At 32.9% G+C, this 20,039-nt stretch overlaps 1 protein-coding gene across 1 annotated transcript; it reads left to right on the top strand.

Moving 5' to 3' along the window:
• Window positions 1-653: 653 nt before the first annotated feature.
• On the top strand, window positions 654-2,966 carry LOC115228406 (general transcription factor II-I repeat domain-containing protein 2-like). Its single transcript, XM_029798992.1, has 2 exons — window positions 654-2,295; window positions 2,896-2,966. Exons 1-2 carry the CDS (start codon window positions 654-656, stop codon window positions 2,964-2,966), a joined length of 1,713 nt encoding a protein of 570 aa, XP_029654852.1.
• Window positions 2,967-20,039: the final 17,073 nt, after the last annotated feature.

Here is a 20,039-nt window from a genome sequence, read left to right as displayed (position 1 = left end):
AAGATTGTGGGACGAATCCGTCATTGAAGCTACATAGATTTGAATCCCCATATGAAGAAAAGGGAAAAGTAAAAAATATAATGTCTAAATACAGATTAATGGTTAGTTGTCTTTCCTAACAAACATTTAGATCGAATTACGAAATAGTTACTATGAATAGAGATAAAAAATGTTAAGTTTTTTTGATTTTTTAGCAATTATCTTTAGCCAGTAATTAGTGTCAAACTATGTAGGTCGCCCTGTCAATCTTGTCAACAATGAAGGTCGCTCTGGTCGCCAGCGTAGTTCGCGACATAATATATCGTGGCTGACAACTGGGAGTGGAATCCCCAATATCCGCTAAATCAATTCCCTAACAGTCAATTAATAATTCTTCCTCTTAATTATATAATTAGTCAATTAATAATTGTGGTGACTTATAGCGTCCGGCCCGTTTATATCGTCCGGGGTGATGATCTACATCAGACGTCACCAAACTACGGCCCGCGGGCCGGATCCGGCCCGCGACAACATTTTATCCGGCCCGCGCACTATTTCGAGATATTCAATTAATACCTTAATAATTAACTTAAATAAAACTATTTTGCAAGATTTAATTCGAAAAAAAGCTTATCAGCATTAACGTTAAATTTTTCTTTGTTGCTATGTCTAATATGAAAAGAAAGGTTGACCGCGAATGCCGTGTATTCAATAAATTATGGGAATTGAAGTATTTTTTTGCGAAAGATGAATTAAAGCAGAAAGCTTATTGTTTAATATGCCACGAACATCTCTCTGTTATGAAGGAGTATAACATTCGACGTCATTATGAAACGAATCATGCTCCGATATATTCCAAGTACACTGGAAAGCTACGTGAGGATAAAGTTGAATCACTGAAACGCACTTTACAAATTCAACAAGGCCTTATAAAAAAAAATTTTGAAAATAATGAAAATGTAACAAGAGCTGGATACGAGATAACGAAAATTATTTCACAACACGGGAAACCCTTTAGTGATGGGATGTATATCAAAAATTGCATTATTGAAGCAGTTAATTGTTTGTGCCCACTAAATTCTTCCTTATTTGATGGAATAAGTTTGTCGGCGAGTTCTGTATCACGGAGAACTGAAGAGCTTGGAAAAAATATATATTTACAAATTTGTGAAAAGACAAGTAATATGTTGTGGTATTCTCTTGCATTGGATGAGTCAGTTGACATTTCGGGAACATCGCAACTTCTTATTTTTATTCGTGGAGTTGATGAGAATATTTCCATAACTGAAGAACTGGCATCTGTTTGTTCTATTCATGGAACAACCACTGGAAAAGATATTTTTGATGAATTGGAACAAACTATAAGTGACTATAACCTTGAATGGGAGAAACTGAGTTGTGTTACGATTGACGGGGCAAAGAATATGGCTGGTTCTAAAAAGGGTCTAGTTGGGCAAATAACTAATAAATTGGAGGAATTACATATTTCAAACACTTTGTTCATTCATTGCATCCTTCATCAGCACGCACTATGTGCGAAGGCTCTTAATATTTCATGTGTGTTGAATCCAGTTATTCGCATAATAAACTTTGTTCGAGGGAGCTCACTTAATCACCGTCAGTTTAAAGTTTTACTTGACGATTTTGGATCTGAATATTTTGACTTACCATATTACACTGCAGTTAGATGGCTTAGCTGTGGTAATGTATTAAATAGATTTTATAAACTCCGAAGTGAGATTGATATTTTTCTAACCAGTAAAAATAACTATTATCCCGAATTATCAGATCTTGCTTGGCTATCAAAATTATCATTTTTGGTTGATGTTACAACTCACATGAATGAGCTAAATCTGAAATTACAAGGAAAGGAAAACTTAATTTGTGATTTCTACAGGATAATTAAAGCATTTCGACAAAAATTGATGTTATTCGAGTCACAACTTGGAGTACGTCAGTTTTCACACTTTTCTTGTTTTAAAAGTTTTTGTGAGGCAAACTGTAATGAGATCGACATTACTTTCCAAATTGGAATTATCAAAGAATTAAAACATCATTTTTTACATAAGTTTTCTGAACTTGACAAAATTGAAAGCGATATAATTTTGTTCGAAAATCCATTTTCTTGTAATGTTGAAAATGTTCAACATGAATTACAATTAGAAGTTATTGACTTACAATCAAATGAACAGCTCAAAGATTGTCACAGACGGACCAAACTCGCTGAGTTCTACGAATATCTCAAGGATGATGAGTTTCCGAGACTAAAGAATTTTGCGATAAAGATGATTTCTATATTTGGCACAACTTACCAATGTGAGCAAACGTTTTCGAGGATGAAATATGTTAAGTCTGCCCATCGTGCAAGATTGACTGACGGACACTTAAAATCAATTCTCATGATAGGATGCAGCAATTTAAAACCAAATATTGATGAACTTATCAAAAAAAGATCACAGTTCCATAGCTCTCATTAAAATTTTTGTTTACTTTATTTTTGTTTAAATTAGTTTTTATTGTAAAAAACACACTTATGAATTTCTAGTAAAATTATAATCCTATGCACGTGCTCCGGCCCGCGTTCATTGTGTTGGGGTCAATCCGGCCCGCGAGTGCAAAAAGTTTGGTGACCCCTGATCTACATTAATCATCTTTAATCATTTGTTAAACATCTTTGACACGAACGACAAAGATGAATACAAATAAAAAAAGAACACAGAGTTCAGAACATAGTAATGGAAGGTATCTTACCAAAACTATACATGATCGCGGGCAAAAATCCGGAAATATTATATTGTTTTGAATTTTCTAAAAAAATTGTATTTTTAACTTTACTCTAAATGCTGCAGAATTGTATTTCTAAAAATTTTAAAAATTAAATTTCTATTAACAATAAATTTAATAAATTTTTTAAAGTCTTTATATATTATTTAAAGACGGTTCTTATGAATAAACTTCGATCATTCAGTTCTGATTTAAAAATATAAACCTATGAATTATTTTATTATGAAGAAACAAATATAGAGGAGGGGGACAACATACTGCCGTTAAATTGCTTGAAGAAATATGGAAAGAAGAGAATTAAAAAAACAGATTAATTCAAAATTAAAGTTATTTTTATAATTTTTTTATTCTTGATTTGCTAATTTTAATTTCTTCCCCGGTTTCTAAATCGTTAATTTTAGCGCATAACCCTAACCCTAACCCTAGATTTTCCGACTCAATTTTTAGTATCCTAACCATCAGACAAGAAAACGGAAATGTTTAATGATAAAACAATAATAATAAATTAAAATAAATAAATATTTTTTTAATTAATTCCGTAAGATTTTCGGTTAAATTAATAAAAATCATAAGTTTAACAAATGATTAAAGATGATTAATGTAGATCATCACCCCGGACGATATAAACTGCCCGGACGATATAAACTGCCCGGACGATATAAGACACGACAATAATTCTTCGCGAGGCTGGCCGGGTGTCTCGTGAGGCCTTTAATTAACTTAGCTATCTAAGGAAGGCAAGTCCCTGGTTTGGGATGCCACGTGTGTCGACTCTTTTTCGGCGACAATGCTTCCCAGGACTGTCGCAAACCCGGGTTCCGCCAGTGCGCTGGCTGAAGAGACAAAGATGACGAAATACCGGTGTATTTCGGACGCTTTTGAGTTTGCCCCCCTCGCCTTCGAAACCTCTGGAATCGTCGGAAAGGCTGCGACTCAACTCCTCACCGCCATTGGTAGAAAAATCTCCACAAAAACAAACGACCGGAGGGAGACGAGCTGGCTGTTCCAGCGAATCTCGGTTGCTGTGCTCCGCGGAAACTGCCACTCAATACGCAGCGCGGCATCGTTGAGCTGACCCTCAGGCCCTCGACAATTTCTTTAGCCACCCAATTGCTTACTTTTTTCCTATTAATGCTCGATTACACAAAAAAAAATTTGTGTAAGTCACTTAGCTATCTTTAATTTCTTTCTTGTTTAAAAAAAAATTAGTAAATTAAACTGCCTTTCTAATTTAATCGTCATCTCTTCCTGATTTATTCTAACTAGGACTTAGTAAGGGTAGCCAGCGAGAATCCAGGATGTTCGCCACATGGGGGAATATGTGGAAAGTCCGACTTTGCAAGGGAAAAGTGGACCTTACTGTGGAATCCATCAGACTTTTGATGACCAAGTGGTGTCTTTGACATTGTTGATGCACCCCCTAATTCCCATTGGCAGAGGGACCAGTTGGAAAACACTCTTTCCGAGGTGTTCCTTCGACTTCGCAATCGGACGGATCGCGGATTAATTTAGTTAACTTGTAATTATCTGTCTTTTAATAAAGATTTGATATTATAAGGCATCCTTCTTTAACTATGCTCTGATGCAACAAATATTTGGAATATAAATTGCGGAGCCCAGGCTGCTGCAAGCCTTGGTAGCGACGTTACCGAAAAAGAGTCGACGCAGGTGGCGACCCAAACCAAAGACTTGCTTTTCCTGAAAGGAAGGATATGGGCGATATGTCTCTAGAGTGGAAGGGAAACCAGTCGACCAAGACAGCATAATCACTTACGTCAAAGTTCTATGTCTGTTCCTACACATCACAACAACTTCGCGAGAGGGGTTGGGAAAGGACGTCATGATTCAATAATCAGAAAACAGACATTTTCGATCCTCCAAAGAAGCGGATTTTTAAAATATTGTCCAAGGTGTAGCACAAGCGACGAGAAAATTATGACCTTACTTTTCAATCGAAGCAGATAACCGTCAACCAATATTCGATATTTCCCCACAATTTGTGTAATAAATCATGAATACAGAGAGAGGAAAATAAGTTAGTTATTTTAAACATTAGACAATAAATTCTTTAACTGAGAGAACTCAAGTCCTGACAAAGAATTTCGTTTGTCATTTCCCGCGGTAGCAACAAAGCAGTTGTCTCTGTCGATAAAGGTTGGGCGCTGTATTTTCCTAGCAATAATTAGATCTGATACGTTAGCTAATGACGTATAAAAGTTGTTTCATCCACATTTTTAGCGAACCCAGCCAGTAATCATACTACAATATAGAACTCCGTTTTTAATTAAATCACATCAGCAGGTGTTACACATCGTGGGAAGGAGGTTAAGGCAAGAGCCAGAATATGGTTGGCGACTGGCCCGAAAGCAAGCTGGCCCGTGCTGGTCCAAAAGATGCTCCAGCGAGTCAACATAATGTCCATAAATAATTTTACAGACCACCGATACAATCATCCAAATACCAAATTTTAAGAGGCGACGTATCTTTACGTGTAACAAAATCTACGTAAAGAGCAAATAATAATGGACCCAAAAGATCGACTTGCTCTACACCAAAAAAGAAGAAATAAAAGAATCGCTCAGGTGCTCATATGAAAGAAAAACAAATGGCAGCAATAAAAAAATTATGTATTTACAAAATTCAAGTAAATGCTTTCTGTTGGGAGAATTGAACGCATTCTTTACATTTAATTTTAATAATAGTCAGGGTCAGGGCTGTTTAGGAAAACTGGACAATTCAATAAAACTCCTGGATGCATGGACCGAGGCTTCGCACCCGCCAGACACGCCAACACCCAACTGAATGAGCTGGAGTTTGTCACTAATAGGTGGAATTTTCTTATTGGATCCGACTTTTGCAAACAAACAACCAAATAGTTCTTAACAACAATAGTCCCAATGCAGCCGCCTTTCTTCACCGATGTTGTCATGTTTGCAGGGAAGAAAAGCAATCGAGCATATTAAGAAAAATATCCCTGCGAAGAAATAAGTTACATAACTTGCTCTCTGTAAAAGTAAGAATTACTGACATTCAATACTGTTTTGTAATAAAAATAAAGTTTTTTTCATTAATTATTGTCAATTATCTTAATTTCTTAATGCATAATAAATTATGCCACGTGTGCGCACGCTGTTGATTTACTTTGTGGTGCTCTCTTAATTATTTGCTACACTTTAATTTTTTTTTATTTTAATTGGATTCAGAAGGAATAATTCAGGATGTATTTTCTTTTAATGATTTAATTATTTGAAAGTTCATCATTTTTGTGATATTTTTCGATTTTATTCCTTTAATCTCCTTTTTTACTTATTTATACTGTTTGTGATATTTTTCGATTTTATTCCTTTAATCTCCTTTTTTACTTATTTCTTATTTATAATTTTTGTGATATTTTTCGATTTTGTTCCTTTAATCTCCTTTTTTACTTATTTATACTGTTTGTGATATTTTTCGATTTTTTCTATTAATCTTCTTTTTTCTTATTTCTTATTTATAATTTTTGTGATATTTTTCGATTTTGTTCCTTTAATCTTCTTTTTTACTTATTTATACTGTTTGTGATATTTTTCGATTTTGTTCCTTTAATCTCCTTTTTTACTTATTTATACTGTTTGTGATATTTTTCGATTTTTTCTATTAATCTTCTTTTTTCTTATTTCTTATTTATAATTTTTGTGATATTTTTCGATTTTTTTCTATTAATCTCCTTTTTTACTTATTTATACTGTTTGTGATATTTTTCGATTTTTTTCTATTAATCTTCTTTTTTACTTATTTATACTGTTTGTGATATTTTTCGATTTTTTTCTATTAATCTTCTTTCTTCTTATTTCTTATTTATAATTTTTGTGATATTTTTCGATTTTTTTCTATTAATCTCCTTTTTTACTTATTTATACTGTTTGTGATATTTTTCGATTTTTTCTATTAATCTCCTTTTTTACTTATTTCTTATTTATAATTTTTGTGATATTTTTCGATTTTTTCTATTAATCTTCTTTCTTCTTATTTCTTATTTATAATTTTTGTGATATTTTTCGATTTTATTCCTTTAATCTCCTTTTTTACTTATTTATACTGTTTGTGATATTTTTCGATTTTTTCTATTAATCTCCTTTTTTACTTATTTATACTGTTTGTGATATTTTTCGATTTTTTCTATTAATCTCCTTTTTTACTTATTTATACTGTTTGTGATATTTTTCGATTTTTTCTATTAATCTCCTTTTTTACTTATTTATACTGTTTGTGATATTTTTCGATTTTGTTCCTTTAATCTCCTTTTTTACTTATTTATACTGTTTGTGATATTTTTCGATTTTGTTCCTTTAATCTCCTTTTTTACTTATTTCTTATTTATAATTTTTGTGATATTTTTCGATTTTATTCCTTTAATCTCCTTTTTTACTTATTTCTTATTTATAATTTTTGTGATATTTTTCGATTTTTTCTATTAATCTTCTTTTTTACTTATTTCTTATTTATAATTTTTGTGATATTTTTCGATTTTTTCTATTAATCTTCTTTTTTCTTATTTCTTATTTATAATTTTTGTGATATTTTTCGATTTTATTCCTTTAATCTCCTTTTTTACTTATTTATACTGTTTGTGATATTTTTCGATTTTATTCCTTTAATCTCCTTTTTTACTTATTTCTTATTTATAATTTTTGTGATATTTTTCGATTTTTTTCTATTAATCTCCTTTTTTACTTATTTCTTATTTATAATTTTTGTGATATTTTTCGATTTTTTCTATTAATCTTCTTTCTTCTTATTTCTTATTTATAATTTTTGTGATATTTTTCGATTTTGTTCCTTTAATCTCCTTTTTTACTTATTTCTTATTTATAATTTTTGTGATATTTTTCGATTTTTTCTATTAATCTCCTTTTTTACTTATTTATACTGTTTGTGATATTTTTCGATTTTTTTCTATTAATCTCCTTTTTTACTTATTTCTTATTTATAACTAGCTCGGCAGCTCGCTTCGCTCACCGCGACCTAGCTCCTGCGGAGGGTTTGTTTCATCAAACAACTATAAGTTTATGTAGATGTATAAAACTACATGGTTTAATGTAACCGTATTCTATCGCCTGTTGATAAACGATGTTTGTCGTCCGTCCTTCCTTGGCATATATGAATAAATTTTCTCTTCTGCCTACCCTCGAGCATCCCACATACAGCTGTCCATGTGAAAAGCACTCACTCTCTAAAAATAACCCAACTACCTTTAATGACTGTCCCTGGGCCTTGTTTATTGTCATTGCAAAACTCATCCTCAAAGGAAATTGCAGCCTTTTAAATCTAAATGGTAATTCATCAGAAATTATCGGAATTCGTGGAATATAAACATCCCCACCTCTATACTTACCTGTTAATATCGTCGCCTCTATTACGTTAGCCATCAAATTTTTGATAACTAACCTCGTTCCGTTGCATAATTTAGGTGGCGCAAGATTTCGTAATAAAACCACTGGAACGCCTATCTTTAACTTTAAAAGATGATTCGGCATTCCAGAGGGATCTAAGGAGTTTAAAAATTCAACCGGATATTCGCAGGCTCTTTCATGGTCCATAATAACGTCCACCGATTTATATATTCTTTCTTCTCCAGGGATTTTGATTAATAAATCTAAATTTATATTAAGTACCTCATCATTTAGCGGAGCTAATATAGCTCGTTCACGAAGCCAGTCGAAATTCCTGTAGTGTTCTGATAGTTCAGAATATACTGAACTGAATAATTCTTCTGCTGTATTCACATATATACATAATTCTTCCGGTAGACTGATTTTCTGATCCTGTATATCTGAAGTAATTGCCCCATTTCCAATATCTAAAAGGATATTTGGAAATATGCTATTGACGCCTTGTAAATGTGCACGTACATTTACATCTAAGCTTACTTTTTTGACGTGTGTCCACAGGTATGACGATTTGAGGCAGGCATTCAATTCATCCGCAGGCGTCCCTCTTTGAATAATTGGCAGAGTTTGTCTAAAATCACCTGCCAATACAACTATTGCTCCCCCAAACAACAGTTACTCACAATTCTTGATATCTCTATATGTTCTGTCGACTGCTTCGAATGCGCCCTTATGAGCCATTGTGCATTCATCCCAAACAATTAACCTAGAATTCATAATTCTATAACCCGCAACTGAATTTTTTTTCACATTACAAACCGGTTCAGTATTGTAAGACAGGGTCAAGGGAATGTTGAATGTGCTGTTCGACCTCCATCTAAAAGAGTTGCAGCAATTCCAGACGATGCAACTGCTAATGCTATTTGATTGTCGCTTCTCACCTTTGCTAACAATAAATTTAGAAGATAGGTCTTACCTGTACCACCTGGTGCATCAATAAAGATGATAGAACCATTTTCTTTTTGGATGACTCGGTTAATTTCTCTGTATATTTCCAACTGCCCAGGTAATAAGCTTTGTTCTCTTTCTTCCACAATTTTTTGAAGTTCTTCTAAATTATAATGCTCATCTAAAGAATTTATATTATGAAGATCACTGATTGTTAAACCAAAATCACTTACACTCTTACCTACGACAGATATTAGCAATCTGTCTATCATGATTAATCCAATGTTGAAAATCTCTTCATCAAAAGTCGATCTATTCTTCTCTCTTAATATATCTTCGCACATGCTTTCTCGATGCCCCTCCCACAGTTGCTTAGGATTTGCTAACCCACAATGGGCTAGCATCAAAGTATATAAATACCTTAGTCGCGATGGGGAATCTGCAATTGCGGCTTCTGTTAAAGTCTGATTCCAGTGGTTGTCATCCTCTAAAATACCTAATTTAAAACAGGCTTCTCTGTATGTTTCGCAGAGTACACCATTGACAGTCTGCAGATCAGTGAATGATTCTGGCCCTCGAATGTTGTGCAAAAGTAACCTAACACAATAACATTCAAAATTATTTGGATGCACGGTATATACTCTACCCAATGCATCCGTACTTACAATACCGTTATGCCCGTTTACTGGCTCTCCTCTTATCCTTCTTTTAAATTTCTTTCCGGCCACTTCTCACGTATAATATCTAGGAACATCAACATAATAAATTGTCTTCACAAATTCATCAGTCCGACATAATTCAAAGTAGGCCATAAGCGTTGAATTTTTTGGATTCATAACTTGATTACGGGCAGTTTCTTCTGTAAAATATATCCTTTGTCCATTTTCCAAGTGCACCGCTAAATGCATTACTAATGGATATCTTTCATGAATCGGATATCCGAAAATTCTCCATGCTCTTTCATTACAGATGAATCGTCCATGGTGAAAAAAGCTTGGCTCGTCACGCTGCTTAATTGTAAAAATTGCTTGATCCGACCCTTTATTAATGTATTTACATATATATTTAATTGATCTAATAGAATTACAAAATTCAACATTAATATGAGCATCAAAAATCTTACATAACAGTGGATTATAAGGTACCACCCACCTGTCGTCAACTGTTATTTTCTTTTCCTTCGTGGAGAGTTGCAGTAAATCCTCCTTCAGCTGTGCCCCTTCTTCGGTAAAGCGGAAATCCATTTTCACTTGTTTGCGTATTATATATTAAGTTTTTAGGGTACCCTTTAGAACACTTACCATTTCGCATACACATATCACCGCATACACGGTGATGATCTGTTATACATGCCACATGGACCATGTATCATATTTCTTTTGATGATCTCCTATAATTCTCTATCTTCACTTGGATTTGGCAATTCTGCCCGTATGCAATCGTCTATCTCTGTAGCCCTAATTTTAGTGATTAACCATAACAATATGTGTATATGTGGCAAACCTCTTTTTTGCCACTCTACTGTATACATGTGGCATCTTGTCTTTCCAAATATCTGTCCCTTTGTGAGAAGATCCATCATCTTATCGACTTTCCGTTTAAAAACTCTCGCAATGATGTCTTGTCTATACTCTGCCTTTTGCCCTATAAATATGTTATCACTAATTTCTGGCCATTTTTGATTACATGTAAAAGTGATAAACAAATCCGGTGTTCCGTAATTTCTTACGTACGTCATCGCATCTTGTGTGCGTTCATGCATATATCTTGGTCCTCCCGTGAATGACGACGGCAAAATAACCATTAGACCTACATCAGTTACATTACCATCATTAATTATTGCATCTCTTAGATGTATATACTCCTCAGCTCTTAGTTTTCGCTGATTTAAACGAATGTAGAGAAGTCTCTGCTTCTATCTTTGCATACATATCTACAATAAACTGATTAAATAAATGTCCTGTACGATGAATCATGTTGAAATCTTGCTCTCGTATCATCGTCTGCAGTAAACATTTCAAGTGATTTAATTTTATTATGAATTGTTTGGTTTTTAGTAATTCTCATAAACACGTCAAATGGTTTGTGTTTCGTAGTATCATGTTTTGTTGTGTTATAGTCATACACAATTTTCTTAATAATATCCAAATATCTCCCAAATGTTCCATTCGTAGCACTTGTAGCCGATATCCATCTTTTTATAGATTGATTGAATCTATATAATTAAATTTTTCTTAAGCGACCTTTCTACTTGGCCCTGAATCCAAGGTGCTCTTGGCCTGCCGAAAACTTGTTTAGTTCCAAACTCCTTGCATACATTCTCTAACAAGGAGTTTCTAAATTCCTTTCCATTGTCACTATGCAAAAGAATTGGATGTCCAATGGTGCAAAAAATTGATTTTATTAATTTTGAAATTTCAATAGCATTTTTTGTCTTTGCAGGTTCAACGACTCCAAATTTTGAAAATGAGTCTATTAATACTAACAACTACAATATTAAATCACGAATACCCATGAATACCTATCATTAATATCAGCATATCTTCGTTCAATTAGATCTATGAGATAACGATCTCGTGGTTCATAAGCTATAATAGGAGTAATAGTTGGTTTAGTGGCCATCAAACGCATCGCCTATATTGCTCATAAATATTAAACCTGGCAAACTTCACACCGGCTTACAACAGTAAGGACCTCTTTTCTCGTAATCGGATAAATTTCTTCACAGAGTTTGGAATAAAGCCTATCACGACCAAAATGGTTTAAATTGTGTTCAGCCTACAAAATTTGATTTTATATTTACCTCAATTGTTTTCATCTTAAATTCATTTTGTTCGATAGTGAAGAATCTTAGTTTTTTACCATTTTTCACAATGAAAAGCACAGATTGCTCATAAATAAAATTTTTTTGAGAGAGAACGTATTTTAAAACGTTCTTTCCTTTGTGTTTCATCTTCTATCAAGCCAGTTTCAATATAATTAATTAATTTTTCAACAAAGGATTGTAATAGATACAACAAAACCATTCTCACGTGATTCTTAATTTAAACAAAAATTAAGAATACAGTCAACCCTCTCTATAATGAACAAAATGTCCACGTCAAAACATCATGTTCACTATTGTCTATAGTGAACAAAAGGAATCAAAATAACAACAAACAATATTAAAGTATAATTACAAAGATTATTTAGAGATTTTAATCATGTAATCGGTGATTTTTTGAGAATGATTAGTTTGATAATTTCTTAAAATTTTTTGTATTTCGTATACTTTTCCTCTTTGTTCATAATCATTCTCAAGAAACCATAATTCAAGCGCCTTCGCATATTCACTATCTTCATATAGTGTCGGAACATAAATTTTTTCATCTTCCTCTTCAACTTGGTCTTGCTGTTTTAGTTTTCTCGCAAAGTTTTGTATAAAGTTTTCGTTGTCAATTTGATCATTTTCATGAATAAAAAAATTTTCATCATCTATTTCTTCTATTTCTGTCAGGTTCAGTATTAACGCATTTTCAAATGCTTTCTTGAAACAATTTGTAATTGTTAATTCCGACACTTCTAACCAAGCTTGATTTATGAATATCAAGCAATTCAATAGAGTGAATTTCTTCAACTTTTCCGCAACTTTTTCGTGATCTACATTGTCATCATTAGTATAAAATTCAATCAAGTGTGCACATAGGAGTTGTCTATACCTGTCTTTGAACGAACCATTCAAATAGATCTCTGTCGAATGGTTGAGACTTGGACAAGTAAATTTTCTTCTTTTTTTGGTAATCTTGAACATTAAGTATTCCTTCAGAATTTTTCAAAATTTTGTTTATGCAGCCCAGAGAAACATTGAAATAAAGGGATAAATCGCGCTGTGTGTAATGTCTATTTTATGATAAAATTCGATTATTTCCTTCTTTTGAAAAAATGACAGGCGTTTTCGATTTTCCACCATGCTAACATCTGTAGAACGTGTAGTTTATTCATTTTAAAGAATTTTAAATGTATATGTAAAAATATTAAATTTAATATTTTTATGTTCACAAAAATTTGACGTTCACTATTCTTTAATAGTGAACACAAAAATATTTAAATAAATGATATTATACATTTTTAAACGTGGTATTCATTTTATAATAAATATATTAATGAGAATTACTAATATTTGTTATTGTAGATTGCATTAATATGGCCTGTTCACTATAGAGAGGGTTCACTATAGAGAGGGTTGACTGTATTTAATTAATAAATTATTTGCCCTAAAAAGTCGATAAATGTGGCTTTTGAAGATATTGGCTTAGGCTTGAAAAGGAGAAGAATCGACTGAAAGCAGACGCACTAATTTTTTTAGCAGAAGAAAATATGAAAGGCGAAAGTTACGTGCCAGCGGCAGACCGATGCGCTATGCGTCCTTGCCGCGAACGATGGCCAGACCGATGCGCTGGCGGAACCAGAGGTCCTCTCTCGAATCCTTAAGCCTCCTCCCAATTGACTGCCCGACCTCGTTGAGGAACAAGTCGGTCTCCTTTCCCGCGGCTCCAGGGCGATTGGCGTAAAACGATAGCGGTCTGCGAGGGAAGAATACTTCTGTAATTTCATCCTTTCGGCGTGGTTTGCAGCCGAACAAGGGTTCGCAACGGAAGAATGGGTCCTTGACGTTGAGAAAGTATCTATACAACGGAAAATACTAAATAGTATTTATTTTTTTAAATATTTTAAATTTATTGACTTAATTAGGATAAATTAGATATCACGTGTTATGCACGCTATTTTTTTTGTTGTGCTTCTGGTTGTTAATTCCTATTTTATTTTTTCTTGCAATTAATTCTGTATTTTTATAATATTTTTGTTTTTTATTTGTTTGAAGATTAATTAAATTGACTACTGGTAAAATATTTTTTATAAAGTTTATTTTGCAAGTAAATTTGTATTCAATTTATCAATTAATTAATCTTCATTCATATGGATTTCTTGAATTAAATTTAATTCTTTCTAGTACAGTAAACTCTCTCAAATTTGCCATTTTTTGTTCCTGGCTAAATTGTGGCCATTTTGAGAAATGGCAGATTTCAGAATATAATTTTTATTTAATTTTCTATTTAATTTATTTAAAAATAATTAAACTTTTGTTAAATAAAGTAATTTGTGTCTTGTAAAATGTACTTTGAACGTTTTTATAATGCCCAGATCTATTGGCTGAATATGCCATGTACTGTATTTTGGAAAAAAACATTATTTTAATATTTTCCAAATAAAGAAGCGGGCAATGGGATGGCCAATTATTTATTGTCACCGGCTCATTAATGGACCCGGCATATTAATGGACCGCATCAAAATGTCATTAATATCAATTACGTCCATATGAAAAGTATCTTACTTTTTTCTAAGTCCAATTTTAAACCTATTTTTGATGGTTTTAATGACTTCTGGAAAACCAAGATTGACAACATAACAGACCTAACCTCATTTTTGAAAATTATTGATTAATTATTATATTGTTTATTATATTTAGAGGGTATTCCATAATAAAATAATCAATTTTTCATTTTAAAATAGTAATAGTAAACTTTTAAAATTTGAGATATGAATATTCTAACGTAAAAAGTCAATTTCGAAAGACAATCTTAACCAAACTCTAATTGTTGGAAGTCATTTGATACTGTTCCCTATGCGGCCTGCGGCCGCAGTGTATTTGACTCGGATTTTATGATTAATACGATCTTTAATACTTTCTGATTACAATTTCTAGTGTTAAGAGGAACTCTAAATAACAGTTTTATTAAAACTTAATTAAAAAACCCCGTATACGACACAATGCAAAACATTAAAAGTTTCAACTATTTATTTTAAAATTTTAGAAAGTCTCGAGATATTAACATTTTTGATTACATTTTTTTCCATATCTTCTAGATCATAATTATGAAATTCTTGATTAATCACTGTATACATATTTGTTTGTATTTCATCATACAAAGGATACTTTCTGTTTGAAACATTTCCATCATAATCATGTCTAATAATCACTTTATCTCCCACGTTTATATTTTCCTCATCATATCGCCATTTTCTTTTTTTCTTCATTTTCTCGCCTGCTTTTTGAAGATTTTCCAGAATCTTCATATTCTGCTGGTCATCTTCCAAGCATTCATTTTTTTCGTAATTTATTTCTTCTTCTGGGTCAGTTCCATCGAATGCCATTAATGCATTTATTTCATTTTCGTCTGGTCTTTTTTTAATTCCCATAAAACTTCGAAAAGGAATATTCTTGGTCGTGTCATGTTTTGTTCGATTGTAATCATTAGGGCGAACTAAGTTAAAAAAGTTAAAATTTAATAATAGTAAATAAATAATAATTTAAATGATTTTTTAACTATATTTTATTATAAATAAATGCATATTGTCGCGCGCAATGGATGAAACGCTTGCCTAAAGTGAAACGCTGTGAACCTTGAGAAAACCACAAAAAACCTCGAAAATAAAATTAACAATCCTTTGATGAAAACAGGAATAAAACCGAGAAATCAATTTTTTATTATTATCGTTTGAAAGATTAACAATTTATTTAAATAATGGTTAGCCATTTTAAAATTACCAAAAAATTAAAAATATTTTAACCTGAAAATTTACCTGTCTAAATTTTTTTAACTTGTGATTTAAATACTATTTTTTCATTTCCATCTTGATCTTTTATTTTAACTCTATTATTTGAAATTAAATCTTCAACAGTAAAGATTTGTTGATGATAAAAAGATTCTAATTTTCGCTTCTTCGTCCTTTGATTTGTATCAAAATCTTTTTTCAGCAAAACATTATTTCCAATTGCAATTTCTTTCAATGTTTTTGAAAAATTTCGTTCCATTCTTTCAAGATATTTGTCATTTATGATAGTTTGATTTTCATGTTCTTCAATTAATTCATCATCATTATAATAAGAAATGTTATATCCTCTTGTTCGGAAAAAAGCCATAAATGGTGACATATTTATAGAAGAATGAATTGAAATATTGTACTGATATACAATTTTTTCTAACACATCCACCCATTTTTTCTGTTTGTCTGTGAGTTCTTTGTGAATCCATCTGCAAATGGTTTGATTGCAACGCTCCACTTGTCCCTGTGATTCTGGATGTCTTGGACGTCCCCTTTTATGAATTATTTTAAATTCTTCACATAATGACGTTATTTCTGAATTAACAAATTCTGTTCCGTTGTCAGACTGCAGAATTTTTGGTGGACCATAGGAAAGAAATATAGTTTTCAATGATTCCGAAACTGTAACTGTTTCTTTATTTTCTATTTTTTTAGCAAAGTAAAATTTTGAATAAATATCTATGACATTCATAAGATATTTATAGGAATCATTTATATCTGCATAAAACGAAAGATCGACTAAATCAACTTGATAGCTAAAAATAAGCTATTGAATGAACCGTTCTCGAGGTTCTTTGGCTACTATGTTGACTAGTGGATATTTTGTCTTTAAGGGCTGACTTCGCTGACATTTGTGGCATGATGATATTACATCCCTAATTATGTTTCGATTGATTATGCAAAAATTATTTTTGCAATACTCTTCCATTTTATTAAATCCATAGTGATAAATTGAATGAATCCTTTCACAATGCAGTTTCATGGATTCGAAATCATTTGAGGCAATTACCAATATTTTGTTTCCATCAGATTGTTTATAATATAGCACACCTATCATTAGATTTAATAGTATTTCCAGAATTTACGAAATTTCTACATTTTTTGAGAAAACGAAATCTTTTTAGTCTTGAAAAATCTTCTGGTATTGTATTATTTATTAAAAAATCAAGAATATTCTTATACTCCTGATCATCCTTTACAATGTTGGCAAATCTCATTTCGATAATATTATCTCAAAGTGCGCAATCATCTTTAATATTGACTTGATAATTGTCAAGAGCAGCGGTTCTCAAATGCGGCCCCCGGGGCCGCATGTGGCCCCCAGGATTTTTTTTGCGGCCCCTCTAGAGTAACTAACTTTTTTAATTTTTTAATAATGTCTAAATTTAATTATTCATTCTTAAGGTTAAACATATCCATAATTGGTGATTTAATTAATCAATTTGAAGCACGTTTCGGGATACATTTATATAAATTTAATTTTTAGAATTTTAAAGAATTCCTTCCTTTAATGAAAATATTTGCAACTCCATTAAGCGTGGAAATTAAGGATGCGCCTGCAAAATTCAACTAGAACTCATTAGTTTACAACATGATATAGAACTGGCGGCATTGTTCAAAAATGCGTCTATTGTTAATTTTTACGAATTAATTCCTCAAGACAAATTCAAAAATATAACACACAATGCATATATGAATATATCAATGTTAAATCTACATATTTATGCGAATCAATATTTAGTAAAATGATTCGAATAAAAAATAAATATCGTAACAAGCTCACGGATAATCACTTGAGTCAGCTTTTACGAACTTCTTCGACTTTACTTATTCCGATTTCAAAAACTTAATAAACAAATAATACTTTCTTTTTAGTTACAACGCCTTTTGTAGATTTTTTAGCTTTTATTTCTTTATAAAGGAAATAGAAATTAAAAGAGTTAACAAACTCATTACGCATCAGCAGTGGCTGCACTTCGGATTGCAAACGAGTTACTGGCTTGGAGCTAAAAAGGTTGAGAACCCCTGGTCAAGAGCTTAATTGAAGGTTAAATTCAAGGTCACGGCGTTTCACTTTAGGCACGCGTTTCATTTATGGCGCGTGACACATATTAAACAATATTATTAGGTTAAAAAGTTAAAATTTAAAATTTTGAGGTTAAAATTATTTTAACCTTATAATTTTTAATATAATTTATTAAATTTTTAAATTAACGATTAATAATACATTTTGTAGCAAAAATTTTTGGTTGACATGCCTAAGATAGCAAAATCGTATCAAATCAAAGCTAAAGCCATTGTTAAGGATTATCCTCAAGAATTTATGATTCTTGAGGATGGTGTATTATATTGTCGTCTCTGTTTGTGTAATATTAAATGCGAAAAAAGGCATTTTGTAAATTCTCATCGATCCTCACAGAAACATCAAAATTCATTGAGTTTATTCGAAATAAAAATTATTTTTTGTAGATTATCTGACCATATCACACCAAACAAATATTGACCAATATGTAAAAAATGATGATTGGGCTCTACAAGTAACCAGAGCATTCATGAATGAATGAATGAATGAATTTTTATTAACGGAAAAGCCGAAAAAAGAGGGAGAAAGTTAATGAGACAACGTATGCCTCTTCTTCGTTGTTTCCCTCTTTTTTTTTTTTTAATATTTAATTCGAGAAGAAAAGGCTCTCTCAAGAACACTTCCAACCGTTTCCGTCGCGTCTTCCATCACTTGAGGGATGGGTTGGTCCAACTGGAGTCCATTTGCCAATTTGATGGCATATCGCCTCGTCTTTTCGAGCTTAGCGATAATGCCATCCCTTTCAGCAGTAGGATACCATCCCTCGAACCCGTAGGTAAGCAATGGTTCGACGCACGTTTTATAAACATATAAAAACGTTTCCGGGGAAAGGTGGAAGTGAATTATGCTCCTGAGAATTTGAGCGCATTTCCTTCTCCTCGAGTCGATGTATCTGAAGTAAGAACCCTTGGATCCAACTTCAACCCCAAGGTATTTCAGGTTCTCCGTTACTGTAAACCCATAGAGGTTTCTCGGCGGTTTTCGTTTTGCTCCCTGTTTTGCAATCCAAGTGGCGGTGCACTTTTCTTTTGCAAGCGTCAGTCCTTTTGATATGCACCATTCTTCCACTCTTGTCACGTATCCTTTTAACTTCCTCCACGAGATGTCTTTTCTCCACGAAGCATCCGTTATTAATATGTCGTCCGCGTAGATCATGAGACGACTGGTAGGATCTTTCGGTTTTGGAATATCAGCAACGTAAATATTAAAAAGCAGGGGGCTCAAGACCGAGCCTTGAGGTACCCCTCTTTTGAGATCGACAGATTCCGACAAACGGTTTCCGCATCGTATGTATGACCTTCTCATTGATAAATAGCTCTTCAGCCAATTGACCGTTTTAGACCCGGGTTTGCTCTTGGCGACACTTTCCAAGAGGCCCAGGTGCCATACGCTGTCAAAAGCTTTTGAGACATCGAGGCAGATAGCAATAGTCGCTGTATTATTAGCAAGACTAAGCGAGATGACTTTCTCGAGTTCTCCGAAACAATCACCACAGGATCTTTTTCGTCGGAATCCCCACTGCTCTACTGCAAGTGCACCTGATTCCTCTACGAAGTTCGAAAGTCTTGTGAAGACAATCCGTTCCATAATTTTAGAGACGGAGCATATTAGGCTTATCGGCCTATAGTTCTCTGCATGGTCCTTTATTTTTCCAGGCTTTGGAATCATACGTACGATTGACTTTTTCCAAGAGTCCGGTACGTATCCAAGTCTCCAGCTTGCATTGTATAGTGCGGTCAAGTATCGTAGGAGAATATTTGGAGCATGTTTGAATACAGAAATTGGAATGTAGTCATGGCCGGGTGCATTATTCTTGCAGCTCATAATTGCGGCATACGTTTCTTCCAACGTTATGTCTCTGCACAGTGGTCCCGTATGACTCAAATTAGCTCTTAGACTTCTCTGAGCCTCACATATAACTTCTTTCGGAACCATGTCGATCGGATCCACCTCTTGAACTTTTGCCAGTTGACTTCGCAGATGTGAGGGAACTTCATCGAGCGGGATATCTATTCCTTCAGTTGTTTTTAGTCGGATCTCTTCTCCTTTGTTCTCCATATTACTCAGTCTGTTGAAAACCTTCCAAAAATGAGGGTTTTTCTTATTCAGTTTCGAGCATTGACTCTTCCAAGCAAGGTCTGAATGTTTTTTTGCGACATCATTTATCTCTATTTTCACGGTACGAATCTTATCCCGAAGACGAATACGATCTATGGGGTCACTGCATCGTC

This window comes from Octopus sinensis, unplaced genomic scaffold (assembly GCF_006345805.1).
Source record: "Octopus sinensis unplaced genomic scaffold, ASM634580v1 Contig10403, whole genome shotgun sequence".
NCBI lineage: Eukaryota > Metazoa > Mollusca > Cephalopoda > Octopoda > Octopodidae > Octopus > Octopus sinensis.
This window is presented reverse-complemented; position numbering and strand designations above follow the sequence as displayed.

Bases quoted from the DNA above. Each gene is read 5' to 3' on its own strand.
- LOC115228406 (XM_029798992.1), top strand. From the start codon at position 654: ATGAAAAGAAAGGTTGACCGCGAATGCCGTGTATTCAATAAATTATGG. The intron at 2,296-2,895 runs GTGAGCAAACGT...AATTTTTTAAAG, and splicing joins ATTTGGCACAACTTACCAAT to TCTTTATATATTATTTAAAG.